The sequence below is a fragment of the Copadichromis virginalis genome, linkage group LG11 (assembly GCF_057382275.1).
Source record: "Copadichromis virginalis isolate Kocher_CV1m ecotype Utaka linkage group LG11, C_Virginalis_male_GT1.1, whole genome shotgun sequence".
NCBI classification, from domain to species: Eukaryota; Metazoa; Chordata; class Actinopteri; order Cichliformes; family Cichlidae; genus Copadichromis; species Copadichromis virginalis.
Genome location: NC_140628.1, coordinates 39293765 through 39311124, shown reverse-complemented (window position 1 = coordinate 39311124; position 17360 = coordinate 39293765). Strand labels below are relative to the sequence as shown.

Here is a 17360-nt window from a genome sequence, read left to right as displayed (position 1 = left end):
TCCTAACAAGTGTTTCCAAAGCAGAAAGCCTGCGAGCTCACTGAGGTCCGAGAGTCTGCCCACCGAACAGGACCGAAACATCCTCGTGGCTTTCTAAATTATAAACTTCATCAGACAGCATATGTAACATGAACACATTTTTATTTGATGTTTCTTTTTATGTTTTTTTTAGTCTCCCGACAAAAAATGAGCTAAAACTTTAGAGCAACTATTTACATTTTCATAATTTATTTATTTTTTCCACACATAATTGCTTATTATTATTTAAAAATGTATGATTGTTTTATGTTTAGGCGCTAACATGAACTTTTAAAATAAACTAGAGGGTCAGGTTTGAATAGAGATCGTGGTTTACAACGATCACCACTTCTTTTAATGCGCTGGGTTCTTGGTTGCTATGGTAACACATCCCCCTCTTTGTGTGCACAGAAGCCGCAGACGTGAGCTTTACTTCCTAATGTCACAGAAACGGTGACAGCCTGTGAACGTGGACAAATGGACGACCTGTTCCTCACTACTTCACTGTGAGACGGCTGCTAGGCAACAACCTTCACCTTCACCTGAAGCCAAACTCGAAATCGTTCTCCAACCTCAGCTGAGGAACTGGCTGATGTGTGAAGAGATTTTTGAGACGCAGCATCTCAAACTCAAACAAACCCCCAAACTAATGCGAAAACAATCTGAAGCTTTAGCAAACAGGTACAAAACAACAGCACAACGCACCATTAAAACCATTACAAACCACTGCGGTTGTCATGGTCACCTACCTCCATCCACTGTCCGTGGGACTGCATGTTGAGCACAATGCAGGGGTCGGGTTTGGACAGAGCGTCCCGGTCTGAGATCCCTTTACAGGTGAGTCTGAGCTCCACTTTGGTGAGACAGGGACTGCTGAACAAGCCCAGAGAGTTGGCTGCGGACTCGTAGATGTCACTCATGGTGGAGGCGGGACAGGAAGTCTGAAGGAGAAGCAGAAAAGTTCCAGAAAAGGCAGCATTAAGCACCTTTAGTTTAGGTAGTTTAGAGTCCCCGCGTACATTTCGCTGACAGCCTCAAAGACATGTCTGAACCGTCACCATCGAGCCATTTCTCACTGCACGAACGATTCATGTACTGACCAGAATCAGTCCTGACCGCTGTCAGGCTCACAAATATCCTCTCCAGGGCAGAAACTTCTCAAAACTACTTACAACAAGCACCACTGTTATAATTAGAGATGGCACGATACCACTGCTACTGCTTCAACGTGCTACGGTTATGATCCGAGTTACGCCGTGTCGCAAGTTTTGTGAGGTGCTTTTTTGATATTTAATGGATCAAATTGCATGTTTTATTTCTCTCCGATATCCGATCCAGTAATTTACGTCAGTATCGGACCGATACCGATACGTAATATCGGATCAGTCCATCTCTAGTTACAATATCAGTGAAGAGCATGATGAGACTCAACAAAATGCCAGCTCACGAGTCCTCCCGATCACGCAGTGGAAACAGGAAGACAGAAAGAGCCAATCACATGGCCAATCATTGCACCTACCCCGAGTTCCTGCAGCAAACAGGTGCTCAGCATCAATGAGCCTCTGAAAGGCAGTAAGCTAACAGCCAGGGATATGATTCATGCAGCTTTTGTATTGTGAATTCGTACATCATCGCCACTGCAGGCTTATTAAATTCTGTTTTTCCACAAACATTTGCTTCCAGCTGTTTAAAAATGGTCACCACTGGATTGTGCTGATTGGACCAAACCGATGCAAGGAATTGTAAGGCAGATTCTTTCAAGCATCCAGCTTGTAATCCTACAGTAACCCCGTTTAGGGAGTAGGGGATATTTCAGCTTTTACAACAGTACAAATACACATCGCTGCAGAGGAACGACCAAAGTAAAAGAGACTACAAGTTAGGGGTGGGCGATATAAATGATATATGATAGAAACTATATAAATTTGGCCAACGATAGAGATTTTGACTATACCGCTCTACCGGGATAGCGCATGTTGATGATGTCAAAAGCATCGCAGCGGCTAAAACCATTATCATCTGCAAATGATGGCGGGCGACAGTCACAGCAAAGAGGTGAAGCACTTTTGAAATATGGGGAAAGCCAAAAACTGCGCTTCCTCCACTTCCGTAACATCGATTCATTAATGTTGAATTCTCTCGCAGCTGCTCTGTTCCCATGTTGTTGCAGTATATTAATGAATAATCTCGTATTGTGGATGAATGCTCTCAGTTGTTCTCCTGACTGAAGTTTGCCCCGTGTACAGCATCCTGCTATGCGATTGCATTTGTCCCTGACCACCAGAATCCCTCACGTTAACTTTTATCGAGTGGAAAAAAGTTGGCTTCATCCTCCAGCTTCACTGTGCTAATGTTATGCTAACATAGCTGTGTCGCTAGCAATCACGTAGCACAACATTATATAGCAGGTAGTCCAACTTCAGTAACCCTGCAAACCCACTGCTGTTTAGTTTTCTGTCTTTATGTTAGAAGTGACAGCAGAGCTGTACGTTTGAATTAGTTTCAAAAATCTCTGATATGAAATGTTTAGGTGGAAACTAGCGAGCTAACTTCCTGTTAACTTCTAACTCCGTTAAATTTAATAAATTCTGTTTTCATGGATGTTAAACTTAATTGTTACACCTGGTAAAGCAGCATCGCTCATGATTTAATTAAAGATGAAAGAATTTGGACCGTTTTTAACTCTGTGTTCGTTTGACTTTGGGACCTGAAGCAGAGTTTTGGACCCAGATTACTCCGTGAAGCTCCTCACTACGGCAGCCGTAATGCTCTGACATCCATCAAGCAGTGCTGCTTACCAAAGTTACACTAAAACATTTTTAACAGATTTCTGCAGCCAAAATCGGTTCGAGGTCAGTAAGCACAACCAGAATTCATACATAAGGAACACTCTCGATTTTTGAGAAAATTAAAGGATTTTAAGTCCTTATAGTGTGGAAAATACGTTATACAGAAGAAAAGAATATATCGTGATATATATTGTTACCGCACGTGCTTCAAATTATACCGCGATATGGATTTTAGGCCATATCGCCCAGCCCTACTGGAGTCTAGACAGAAGCATCTTCAATGGAAGAACCATGGAACCTGATTAAACACAGGAGAGTTATGTTTTTCATTCAGATTAGTTTATGCAATTATATTTGGTCTTAAAATATTGGTTCTTGTTTTTATTCTTTCCCCGGTTGGCAGCGACACACCGACCAGCTGACCACCATAAAACAACAAAAATAGAAGAACATGCCAATAACTGCAAAACACTGCGGCGGCCATCATGAAGTCCTACAGTTACTCATTTAAAAGAAAAGAAGTGTTTGAGGAGCCGATAATGAAAAATGAAAGAGAGGAGGACAGATGGAGGACAGGGAGTGAATCAGGAAGTGGAGATGAGTAGTAAGGACGGAGGCGTGTGGAAAAGCACTTAAACCACTCGAGGACCTGCGATTGTGCCTTGTGTGACACCAGAAAAAACACCTTTCAGAGACTCCAGCTCATGCGTAAAGCCGCAGGATTAACTGAAAGAAGCAATAATACTTTGTTCTGTTCACTTAAATTAGCTGTGAACGGATTTTGTGAACTTGTGTAAATTGGGGGATGAACTGTGAGGACTTTGTGTTGTGGGTGGAGGTGAGATGGATGTTTTCTCATTGACGTCAGACTTCTGATCATCTAGTGGACGTCAGAGGAACTGCAGCCACGGAGGCTCTGAGCCGCAGCAGCAACACGTAACAATAATTATTCCAGGTCTTTATGACAGACAGGAGAACTTTATAATAACTTTACAAGACATTTCCCAGCCTCTGAGTGATTTCATTTCATCACTGATTTACATATCATAATTGCATGGAAATCCTCCCTGTCAGAGTGGAATGAATGCAGCCAGCAGCCAGAGCGAGTCTGCTGAACTGGTGCTAATTAAATCGGAATAATAATATGATTTTATTCATTACATGCATTTAATTGTATTTGATGAAATAACTCCTATTCATCCAGCACAATCTAATTATACAGTGTAGAAAAAATTACATTCAAAACGATGTTCACATAATTAATTCGCACGTCTGGACTCGCTGTGCGTGATAACTGACCCTCTCTCCGTGACACTGCTCTGATTGAGTTGCTTAATTTGATTATTAGAGACCTGCTTTTATATCTCTGCTGCTGTGAGGAGCCTCGCATCCTGTCTCTAATTACTAGGGCTGCAACGATACACAAAATTCACGGTTCGGTTCGATATTTTTTCGATACAAAAAATGTTCATGCCTTTTTAATTTGTCATTTATTAAAATTATAAATATATATTTTAACTCAAAAGTACAGTTTTTAAATTTAATGTTGCTGAAACAACAAAATAAAATAAATAAATAAATCTATCTGATGGAGAAATCCCTCATCTTTGGAAAAGAGAGTTTATTACAGAGAAATGTCTCTTTCCAAAATAAAAGCTCTACTATAAGCTTCTTCTGGGCTATATTCTCAGCAGCATATTAAACATATCAGGTCCCCATAAGGAGAATCCTGTGCTAACAGCTGTCTAAATGACTCGGGTAAAGTTTGTAGCATGCGTGCTTGTTGTTTTTGTCTGCTTCCACTTGTCTTTGCACCAGGATGATGTCGGAGTAAATGTGCAGTCATATTCGTTGTGTTCCCACTAGTGCTGTCAGCGTTAATCTGAAATGACGTTAACGCCACAACACGGCAAATCTCCGTTAACGAGTTACAGCGGATTGCCCCGTGCAACACGTTAACGAGCTAACTGCGCTAACACACTAGTTCCCACCAATTGAGCATTGCGTGGCACATCCAACATACTGTTTTACTTTAGTCCATGACGCACTTACCTTCAGGGTCATACGTCACATGAAAACCAAAATAGTTCCAAACGCCAGATCTGAATGAGGGTGGGGGAGGTTCAATTTCGGGTAGCGTTGAGGCAGTTGCCATGTTGCAACGAGCTAAGCTGCGTACTCGCATTCTCAGCGAGACCGGACGTGCCAGGAACGCGAGCACGGACTCGTGATTTGTACAATTGGAACATCAGCGTACTTGATGATGTCACAGGTCCGGAGTTTTTACTGCCGTCCCCTCTTAATTTAACTGTGAGTAATATGTTATGAAGCTTCACTTTAATCACAGCCAAACCGGTTTACTCAGGAACAAATAAAACACTGAAATAAACCAAACATTAACATTTAGAAGTGATCTAAGTGACTTATATATATATCATGTTTAACCTCAGTAGTGAAATCTCTATTAATAAAAATATTGTATGTATGTATGTATGTATGTATGTATGTATGTATGTATGTATGTATGTATGTATGTATGTATGTATATATATATATATATATATATATATATATATATATATATAAAAAAAACACCCAGCGCGCCCCTGCGGGCGGTTTATCCTTCAAGCTCGGGTCCTCTACCAGAGGCCTGGGAGCTTGAGGGTCCTGCGCAGTATCTTAGCTGTTCCCAGGACTGCGCTCTTCTGGACAGAGATCTCCGATGTTATTCCCGGGATCTGCTGGAGCCACTCGCCTAGCTTGGGAGTCACCGCACCTAGTGCTCCGATTACCACGGGGACCACCGTTACCTTCACCCTCCACATCCTCTCGATCTCTTCTCTGAGCCCTTGGTATTTCTCCAGCTTCTCGTGTTCCTTCTTCCTGATATTGCTGTCATTCGGAACCGCTACATCGATCACTACGGCCGTCTGCTTCTGTTTGTCTACCACCACTATGTCCGGTTGGTTAGCCACCACCATTTTGTCCGTCTGTATCTGGAAGTCCCACAGGATCTTAGCTCGGTCATTCTCCACCACCCTTGGGGGCATCTCCCATTTTGACCTCGGGACTTCTAGGTTATACTCGGCACAGATGTTCCTGTACACTATGCCGGCCACTTGGTTATGGCGTTCCATGTATGCCTTGCCTGCTAGCATCTTTAAATATGCCTGCTTTGATTAACCACTCTACCATGTTCCTATTGGCTTCAAATGCTTTTTCATTCTGCTTGCCTGCTTTTCTGTCTAGCTTTTTTGTATATATATATATATATATATATATATATATATATATATATATATATATATATATATATATATATATATATATATATATATATATATATATATATATATATATATATATACATACATACATACATACATACATACATACATACATACATACATACATACATACATACATACATATATATATATATATATATATATATATATATATATATATATATATACACACACATGCATGAAGAGGATGATGTGGACAAAATACTCATTTGCCTAATAATTCTGCACTCCCTGTATATGTGTGTGTGTGTGTGTGTGTGTGTGTGTACACACACACATATATATATATATATATATATATATATATATATATATATATATATATATATATTAATGAGCACTCTGATCTTCAGCCCCATTGTCTCCTGCTGGCAGATAAACTCCGCCCTGACAGGAAGCCCTTTCTGTTGGGTCAGGACAGAGTGATCGTATCTCCACCTCGACTCCCAACCAATCACTCCATCACCTCCCTCCATTATCCCATCAGCAGCACTCGGGTTGATCTGATTAACCCCGGGCAGAGCGAGGTTTTGGTATCCGAAGCACTTCACAGGAGGAAGTTACACTTATCCTCTAATAAAAATATAAGATATTCTCCTTACACAGCTGGCTCAGGTTACAGCCCTGAGGAACGATGGAGGGAAGGATGTTTCAGAAACAGGACACAGATCTGTTCTTTCTGTGGAGGAGATCATGTTCTACCAATCAATGGAGTTTATAATAGACCAATCAAAGGCTGCTTATGAGTCTTTTTATAGAGCTATTAAGATTCTTATCACTAAAACCACGAAGGAGAATTCTTCACTCAACACCATGCTGCTGGAGAACAAACGCCCTGCACCACACAGACTGACCTACACTGAGCCTTCCACCAGTCCGAACCATCGCGAAGGCCAAACTGGGACCACACCGAGACAGAACACACGTTTACAGAATAACTTTAAGTTCTGTTTTAAAGAACACAAAAGAATAAAAATGTCTGAAGACAAGTCCAAAACCAGCCCAAAGCATCTAAACAAGTCTGAAATCACATTTCTGAAACCAACGATACATCTCACTTCCTTTTTGCCGCCATGATAACTGGCTGTAGTTATCATTCTCACGCAGACACAGATACCTGCTGATCAACGCACAGTAACATCAGCACCCTGCTGATCCCAGTCACTGATTGGTGTGGATTAAAAGCTACGACCACAGCTGCACCCCACAGTTACATGCATAACTGAAAATAGCTCCAAGCAGAAGCCCCAAACGTCAGCCTGGATGACAACAACACAGATCTGTGTTTCATTGAGCAAACAGCTTATCTTTAATAATAAATCAAAGTTACAAGAGAAACTACTTCCCTGTTGTCACAGTGTTCAGCTCCTGTGAGCCTCACTCAGTGAGGGTGCATCCCCATAAAACACATGTATATGTAGGTGTGGGTGTAGGTGCGTGAAAGCTAGTGGACACTGTGAACATGGAAGAGTTAACACAGCTGGCACATCTGTGTGAAAATGTTTGTACTTCCTGTCACCTAGTTCATAAGGAGTAAACTAGAATCTGTCATAAATTTCTTTGATGGCCTTCTGTGAGTCATTTGTACAGCATTCATACTGTGCATATGTGTTTTATTGTGAAAGAAACAAACAGGAATAAGCCTTTTTGTGAAGAAGAATTCAGAACATTCATATTAATTAATAAGAAAAACCAGTAACCGTATGACCTGTTGCAGTAAACATCTGCTTCCTCTAAACACAGTCAATGTAATTTACCAACTGTATGTCTTATTATGTGTGTTTATGCCTTTAATTTGTCTTTCAGGTAGACGATGCTTCTTTTGAGCTGTTCAGCTCCTCCCACAAAATCAGTCAGCATCACTGTTACATCATCCTTCCATATTTATTCATAAAACAACACGGCTGACACAAAGTGCCGTACAACCTAAACAATGAAAATAAATCAGATATAAATAAAACCATAAATAAAAAGCAAATGCAAAAAGTCAAATAACAAGATGTGAGCAGACACAGCTCAGAGACACTCAGTTCAGTTTTTGTCACACTTTTTGAATCACTGTCTCTCTCGTGATTACTGCATTTGGACGTGTTCTTCATAAATTCCTGCAGCTCGCTGCACGACGAGCATTACATGGTTAGAAGTCACACATGAGGTGATGTCATGATGTGCTTCTCGCCGTCCTCCAGATAAAACAAACCTCAGCTCCATATTGTTTCTGCTTTTCAGTGAACCTGTCACTGTCTCTGCTCAGTCTGATTTAATGAGCTGCAGCTCGCAGAGACCCCGGAGTCAAAAATGACCTTTGACCCGCTTCACTCTTTCTTTTCTTTCTTTTTAATGTATCGCCACATTTGGCACACACAGTGTCACCGTAATGTTGCCTTCACTGTCAGTCAAACTCCACACAGAGAGTTTTTAGGAGCTCAAACTTTACCTGATATTTGTAACACACACAGCAGCTGAATTTATGAAACGCAGGAAACGTCAGAGCAAAAACATCTAATGAGACAAACATGTCGCTGCACGTTGTGACGCGCCATCCATCCATGCATCCATCCATCCATCCATCCATCCATCCATGCATCCATCATCCATTCATCCATGCATCCACCTATGCATCCATCCATCCATGCATCCATCATCCATTCATCCATGCATCCATCCATGCATCCATTCATCCATGCATCCATCCATGCATCCATCCATCCATCCATCCATCCATCCATGCATCCATCATCCATTCATCCATGCATCCATCCATCCATCCATGCATCCATCCGTCATCCATCCATCCATGCATCCACCTATGCATCCATCCATCCATGCATCCATCCATTTTCTTAACCTCTTATGGAATTCAGGCTTGCTTGGGGCTGGAGCCTATCCCATCTATTGTAATATTAATTGCTGGTTCTAAATTTGTCCTGTGTGTGTGTGTGTGTGTGTGTGTGTGTGTGTGTGTGTGTGTGTGTGTGTGTGTGTGTGTGTGTGTGTCATGTAATGCAAAATGAGAACACAAATGCAAACTCTGACACAGTGTATGACAAACAGAGAATTTTATTGTGGCTGATTTCAAAAGGGAACAAGCATCTGAACTCGCTCTCAGGGGGGTAACAGATGCTGTGCGATGCACAAAGGAGTGACGGGACTCACACACACAGTAACACGCACACACACTGAGGGCTGATTGGGGAAACAAGGCACGGGTGAAACAAAACGAAGGAAGCAAATCTAAGGACAAAGAAGAAAAGATGAAGAGAGTTAACAGTGAAACAGCTGACACGAAGACAGACACTTGACAAGAAGGTACAGGAGACACTGGACAGGTTAAACTAATAAACACCAGAACATGAATGAAAGCACAATATTAACTCTTCACATTTGCACCTCACGCACTGAACCAAACAAAGATTTCTCTCTGACCAAGAAAGAAGAAGAACTGCAGATCAACAATTAAACTTCCATCAGAAGAGCAGCAACACTGTCTCAAGGTAAAAGTCTCTAAGTGATATTTTTGTGGGGTGTATGCCCAACTGTAACATTAGTAGCATTTTGTGATGACATTAAATTAATATTGAGCAGAACTGAGTTCAGCTTTCTGGTGCAGGTGCCATGAAAGTGTTTCATGTGGACTCTCCTTCCTCTCACTGCAAACAAACAATGAAATCAAACTAAAACTCTCAGACATAACGAGAAAACTCGAAAAAGCCAACAGAACAAAACCCAGCATGACAGCGTGGTGACAAACTGCAGGCTCATCAGCCAACAGCAACCTCTCAGAGCCTAGATCGCTGTTAAACACCTTCCCAGGAAGGTGTAGTAAAAAGTCATCATGATGGGTGTGCTGACTCCAAAGGAGTTGAGTTTCCTAAGGAGGTGTAGCCGTTGGTGGCACCTCCTGAGATTCTCCTCTGTGTTGGCAGAGAATTTCAGGAGGTTGTCAAAGATGGTTCCCAGGTATTTGTACTCCTCAACTACCTCCACTGGCTTCCCGTGGATGGTGGTGGTGACTGAAGCAGCCAGATCCCTCTGCCTACTGGAGAAGGTCACCACCATCTCTTTGGTTTTGCTCACGTTCAGTTCAAGTTTGGAGCTGTCACACCTCTCTACAAACTCCTGCAGAGTGGGCCCGTGGTGCTGTGAGGACCTGACAGCAGTGACAGGAGAACTGAGTCGTCAGCATATTTCACCAGGTGACAGTTGGGCTGTGTGGATCTGCAGTCATCAGTGTAGAGGATGAAGAGCAGGGGGGAGAGCACACAGCCCTGGGGGGAGCCAGTGCAGGTGGAACAGAGACCGGAGAGAGTTGTTGACCCGAACTTTCTGAGTCCTGTTGGTCCAATATCCACAGGATCAGCTGATCATCCAGGTGAAATCGGGAGGAAAGTTTAGTGGCCAGGATGTGAGGCTGCAGAGTGATGAACGCTGATGAGAAATCAGCAAACAGAAGTCTGGTGGAGGAGTCAGGGAGCTCCAGATGTTTGTGGATGGAGTCCAAGATGAAGATTTTTGCATCATCAACACCTCTGCGTGCACGGTAAGCAAACTGGAGTGGGTCCATCAGGGGGTCAGTTGCTCTTACGATGTGCTGTTTTATGATCTTCTCCATGGCTTTCATCACCAGGGAGGCGATGGAGGAGACTTTGGGTTGTTTCTTTTGGAGATGAGGATGACTGTGGAGTGTTTCCACAGCTGGGGGACGGTGTGACTGTTAACTGAGGGTTGAAATAGACTCCGAACACACTTCCTAGTTGCCCTGCACAGTGCCTCACAACTCGACTGCTGATGTTGTCAGGGCCGGGTGAGCTCCTCTCCCTGGTCCTCCTGAGGGCTCTCACCACGTCCTCCGTCCTGGAGGTGAGTGCAGAGCTGCCAGGTTTGAGTGGATCTGGACTCCTCAAGCTGGGTGATGTTGTCCGTCACAAAGCTGGTGTAGAAAGCGTTGAGGTCGTCAGGGAGGGAGGAGGGGTTGCTGCCCTCCACCTGGGTGGTTGGGTGTTGGGTGGTGACCGCAGTATTCACAGAGGCCATGGTTTTGAGGCCCTGCCAGGCTGAGTGGAGGTCCCCTGTGGTGAATTTTATTTCAACTGTGTTTTTATACTCCAGTTTAGCCGTTTTTATGGCCTCTTGACCTCTTGATGTGGCACTCGAGTCTTTTAAGTGATGTATGTGTAACACTAATTTTGCTAAGAGCTATTCAAATAAACTTTATTATTATTACCATTAATATGATGCTAAAGAGGACCTTTGGAGTATCTTGAGCTACCTGAGAACTTTATGTAGCTGTGAGCTTCATTTATGGAACTTTAAAGGACGTAAAAAAAAGTTTTAAAAAAGTAGAAGACAACAAACACAGCCTGCTGCCTGATTAACCTGCTGCAGCTGCTGCATCAGAACACCAACACTAAAGTTCGCCTTGCATGTGATGCAGAGATACTGGAAGCATGACAGCAGATGAGTGAGGCTGCAGACGCTGCAGAGGATGATTCAAACACAGGCTGTAGGTGTGGATGTCCTCATTCGCTGAGGGTCATGATGAAGTGATGCACTAATGAAGTGAGGGTGTGACGGGCGTAGGTATGTGACTGAACATGGAAGCTAATCAGTTAAGAGTTAGCGTGTTTGTAGGGGAGGAACGCATCTCTGTTCTTGCTTCGTGTCTCTGACCTGCAGACACTCCTCTGTAAGTGTCACAGCGAGGTGTGCAGGTGGATGCAGCTTCAGCTGCTCAGTCAAGCGGCGGATGAATCCTCCCACCTGCTGAGGCTCGCAGCGCGATGACATCCAACAACAGATTAAAGAGACGCTCATGAAAATCACATCACACAGATCCCTGTGCAGCTGCAACACTACAGTTATTAATTCATGTCATTCAGAGGCTCCGCTCGCTGATGCCGTAACGTAGCGGGTTTCAGCTCGGCGATGAGCAAACAAAGTGTTTGTGCAGAAGAATAAAAAGTGCGAGCGCTTCAAGCAGAGCACAGAGAGAACACGACAGCCAAGCACGTTTCTGCAGCAATAACCTCTAACAGGCTCATCATTCATTATGTTTCAAAGATCAAGAAACTTACACTTTTCTCCTGATTCAAATGCTATCAACTCGTTATCAGCTGGTCCTATCAGCTGGTCTCAGCTGGTCCAGTCCTGCTCTGAAAGCTCAGGTCCTCCACTCGTACAGTGAAACTTTAAAAAGTGATGAAAAAGCCGTGCTGATGTTCATGGATGCATTTTTCATCACATCTTCGAAACTAAAATATTTCAACAGAAAGACTTTTTTTGTCTGTAGAACACTTATCTGGGCCCGTGTTACCATGGTAACCAAGGAAACAGCTGTTCAAGGTAGCAGCTATGAACCCAAACTGATGTGTTTCTAGACTTCACTGAGTTTAATGCCAGATTTCACAAACACACACACTGACATCAGGTGTGATTCAACCACAAAGCCTTACAACCTCCAAATGGTGACTTTTAACCCTTTAAAAGTGGAAATATTAACTTCATGTATATGGACATATATGAGTACAGATGAGACCAGAAAGACGAGAAACTGGGGGAGTCCAAATTCATGGGCTGCATCCTCCTGAGGACGCATTTGTAGAGCGATTACGTCACAGCGACGTGACGAAGGCTGTCCAAATTCGTAGACTCCTCCGAATGCAGCCGACAAATGCGTCCTCCTTTTCCCCGAATTTGAAGGATGGGTCGGGTGTGTCCTTCGTGGCCCACCATATCCCAGAATTCATAGCGCGGCCCAGCCAAACTCCAGTTTCCAACAATGGCAGCCGCTACTAAGTTTTAAAATTACTCATACTAATCTTTCTGGGTCACAAAATAAACTTTTAACACATTTTCAGGTGAGAAAGTAGCTGTGCAAACATCAAATATCTGCTCGGTTTATCAAGACACCACATATTTGCAAAAGTGCTTCGACGTTTTCAGAGACGTCTTCTACCCACCAGCTCGACAGCTAGCCGGGAGCTCGAGGGTCACTGGAGCCGCAGAGAACGGCACAACTCCCGGCACATCATGTTCAGATCACCGCGGAGTTTCGCTTCTCAGGTTAAACGTGATATATGAGTCACTTAGACAACCTAAAAATGTTATTGTTGGGCTTTTCTCAGTGTTTTATTTGTTCGTGAGTAAATCAGTTTGGCTGAGATTAAAGTTATTAGATTAGATTAAACGTTATTAATCCATCGGGTGATTTTCACACAGCTGAATAAACGTCAAACAGAAAGCTGATTAAACAGAAGTGTGAGACGGTCGAGAGTTTACTCCAATGTCCTGTTATATTTTAGATAGCAAGGAGCAGACGGCCGAGTTTATTAAACTCCACAGAGACAGCGGTGACGCAGATCAGAAGGCGAGACCGTCCCATTTCACAACCGTTTACTTCCAGCCTACCCGACCTTCTGAGGACCCGGCCACGTAGACTGCGAAGGCCGGGTCCTCAGGAGGATGCAGCCCATGAATTTGGACACGACTACTCTGCTGAGTTCAGAAAATCAGTGATGGAGGTGATGGGGATAAATAATCCATGAAGACGGCGATTTTAAACGCCAGGGAAGAGAAGAATCCCTGTGCTTTTATTTTGAAAGTCCTGTTAACCTGTTAACCACCAGTGGAGAAAAATACTTATAAGGCGGCTCATGACTTTTGCACAGTACAGTACTTTTTTCCCCTTTATTTTGTCAATAAGCAAACAAACATGTTAACCTGAAGCTGAATGGCTGAGAGCAGCCGGAGCTCAGGGATGAGCGAGTGAACTCTGGGTTAGCGACTTTAATTGGACTGAATTGGAATGAATGGGCCACTTCGTGCTGTTCAATATTCAGTTGTTGTGATTCATGACTGCGGCGCATTAAGCCGCATTCGGGGCAGGATGGAAAAACAGGACAGCTGCTCAGAGTTCATGCATTTTTCACTGTTAGCTCTGTGTTCACACTGGTTAAACAGGCCCGATCAGCTCCATTCAGCGTGTTCCTGAGTTGTAGCAGTTTGTCTCCACCAGCAGCACAAAGCAAACAAACTGATGGCTGCTTACACGTCGACCGGATCAGTATTAATGCGTTTCCTGAGAGTTGTGCAGCTTCACCGGCTCTGAATCGAAATGTTCTCGTGTTGAAGTTTAACACAAAGTGTCGATATCCATCCATCCATCCATTCGCTTCCGCTTATCCTTTTTTCAGGGTCGCGGGGGGCGCTGGAGCCTATCCCAGCTAGGGCGAGAGGCGGGGTACACCCTGGACAGGTCGCCAGTCTGTCGCAGGGCCAACACACAGGGACAAACAACCATTCGCACTCACATTCTCTCCCGCAGTCACACCTAGTGGCAATTTGGATTTTCCAATTGACCTACTGTAGCTATGTGTGTGTGTGTGTGTGTGTGTGTGTGTGTGTGTGTGTGTGTGTGTGTGTGTGTGTGTGTGTGTGTGTGTGTGTGACAGAATGCAGAAATCTAGCTTTTGAACATATTCCAACCCCCCAAAAAAGACAAATTATAGAATTTTCTGCAACTGAATATTTTATTAATTTTGGTTGGTCTTCCTTGAGTTTGGCCTCATTGGCTCAGTGGGCATTATAACCTACAACTCTTGCACCAATTTTGAACATAACAATGAAGCTGAAAAAATGTAGCTGTGCACCAGCATCGCAATTCCATTACTTTTTATCCTGGCTTACCTTGGTGTGGTTTGCAAAGTGCTTCAGAAAGATGAGGAACTCTGTTTCTTGCACCCATCCTGATTTATTTCCACTACCAGTACTTCCTACTGGTCCATCTCTGACACAGAGGTCTGCATAATGTATGTGTGGGAACACAAACAGGCATTAACCGCATATACAAATGTGACCAGTGAACCTCTCTCTGCTGATGTCGTTGCCCCAACTTGTTTAATATAAGTTAAAGTAATAGTGTGGTAAGTTGTAACATCTGCGTTATTGTTACAACTGACCCAGACTCCTATAGCCATGAACTAGCTAACATTACAGCCAACGGCTAAAACATTAGCACTAAAGACCTACACAGAATATATCCCCATAGACATACAAATAACATAATTTAAGTTTGATGAGTTTAACTGCAAAGCAGATAATGCTATTAAACATTGAAATAAAGTAGAAAAACTTACTTTTTGCCATACAAATTACTTTTTTTCGTGTTAAATTGTCTGTGTTTGACGAAATGTGCTGATTTTTCACATGTGATAGCAGAACTGAATTGGGCATGCACAGGATGAGTCACATCATTTGAAACTTAGCCCTGATTGGAGAAATTGAAAGTGTTACAACTGACCCACGTTACAACTATCCCCGGTCTCCCCTACTGACCTTACTTTGAGTTTGATTCCATAAAAAGTGACAAAAACATTAGTGTCCGCTGTGCGTGGGAAGAAAACTTCTTTTTACAGCGAAAAAACCCCTAAACTTCCAACAAGCACCGAGTAGCTACGACGTAATGGGAAACTCACAGAGAAACTCGCGGATTCTTCCACTGACCGCGGCACACCTGCACCAGGGTAAACCTCCGCCTGCCCCACTCCTGCTTTACAGGTGAAAATAGAGCAACAGGACCGCTGAGTCTTTGACTTTATTTATTTTCTGCTGTGTTTTACTTGCATCTATTTGAAAGACTGAGTGTAAACACAAAAAATATTTTATTTTATGAGCTGGAATGTGCAGAAAATAGGTTTAAATGTTAAACTAATTTCTTCCAGTCAGAGAATGTTGCATATAATTTCATTTTTGCTTGATGCATAAAGTTAAAAGATTAAAACTAATAAAACAAGTTTTAAAAAGAGACTTTTCCATTTGATTACATTTTGTATGATGGATTATGCAGAAAAAGTAGAATTGGGCTGAAAGATCTATCACTTTATCACCTCTTCAGGTTGTAAATCGTGTTTTTAAAAAGTAACTAAGTAACTAAGTAATTAATTACTTTTGAAAATAAGTAATCAGTAAAGTAGCGGGATTACTTTTTTGGGGAAGTAATCAGTAATTAGTTACTGATTACTTTTTTCAAGTAACTTGACCAACACTGATGGCGACACAGGAGGATGTAGCTGCTCGCTGTCTGCTCAGCTTCACCTCAGCTAATCAGAATCCCTGAACTGGACCTTTGACTGTGTTTAGCTGTTGGAGCCGTTGGAAACATTTTTAATGACATTATCTCACCAGTAACAGGTAATATTGATTGTGTTAACGGACAGTCCAAGAAGTCTGAGCTCCGAGAGTGAAACTAATGATGTTACTGAGCAGTAAAGGCCAAAAGGCTAAAACTGAGAAGTCAAATCATTTGTCCGTCTTTCATCTATAGTCTTTGTTCTGTGCTGAAGGGGGGGGGGAGGTACTGTAGTACAGAAGTACTACAGAGTACTTTACTACAGTACCTATGTGCCTCAGGGGGCGTTGCCATGGAGATGGCTCCATCCAGAGCAAATCTGAGTCTCTGTTGTTCTGTGACTGAAACACACAGCATCCTGTGATCAGCTGATTGTCAGCATAGTGACGGAGAGGAAGAGTGACTCACCGTGATCATCACCTGCTGTATAAATAACACAGTGCTGCGTGAAGCTGTGAAAAACTGCCTAAACGTGCTGCCACTGCAGAAGGACAAATGAAGGGGGCGGGGTTTCTCGGGGGGAGTGGCCCGCGACTCCTGTCCCACTGACACAAATACTCCCTGAGAACGTGGATTCATCTGCAAACAGCAGCTGCTTCACACAAACACTTTCTTCTTGCAGTTAAAAAGTGACGATGCTGTTCGTTATCAGCGTCGCAGTGCTGATGCTGTGGTTCACCTCAGGTCACTGCTGTCCAACATGGACTAAAGGATCGAGTCCAGCGCTCTACATAGTTCCACGTGTGTGAAAATATCTTCCAATAAAACACCCAGCTGTTCCTGCTCTCAGCACCACTGCAGACATGAGAATATGTGCAAAGTTTAACGTTTCTATCTCTGAAAAACCTGCTGTAATCATAAGAAAATAAGACTTTTTATTGAAATTACACTAATGTAGCGATTCATCGTGTGTTCTGTCAATGGAAGCTTATTGAACTTGGATTTCTTTACATTAAAATGAACAATACACACTTTGCTCTATTTTTTTGCCCTAAAAACATAAAACACAAAGCCTGTAAAAAAAAAAGAAGAAGTTACATTTAGGGTAAAATTCAATTTTCTGTAAGCTCCACCCCCAAATTCCAAATCGACCCAGAAAGCAGATTTTTACTTATTGAG

The 17360-nt window shown here is 42.8% G+C and overlaps 1 protein-coding gene and 1 pseudogene across 1 annotated transcript in view; both read right to left on the bottom strand.

Annotated features, from left to right (window-relative positions):
- The window catches only part of cpne4a (copine IVa), a 94111-nt gene that overhangs the window by 73803 nt on the left and 2948 nt on the right, over positions 1–17360 (bottom strand). Inside the window, exon 2 of the mRNA XM_085472461.1 lies at positions 768–959. Coding sequence (XP_085328587.1) covers positions 768–938 — 171 coding nt within the window. The 5' untranslated portion in view covers positions 939–959. The remainder of the gene's footprint in view (positions 1–767; positions 960–17360) is intronic.
- Positions 9902–11252, bottom strand: LOC146699497 (uncharacterized; annotated as a pseudogene).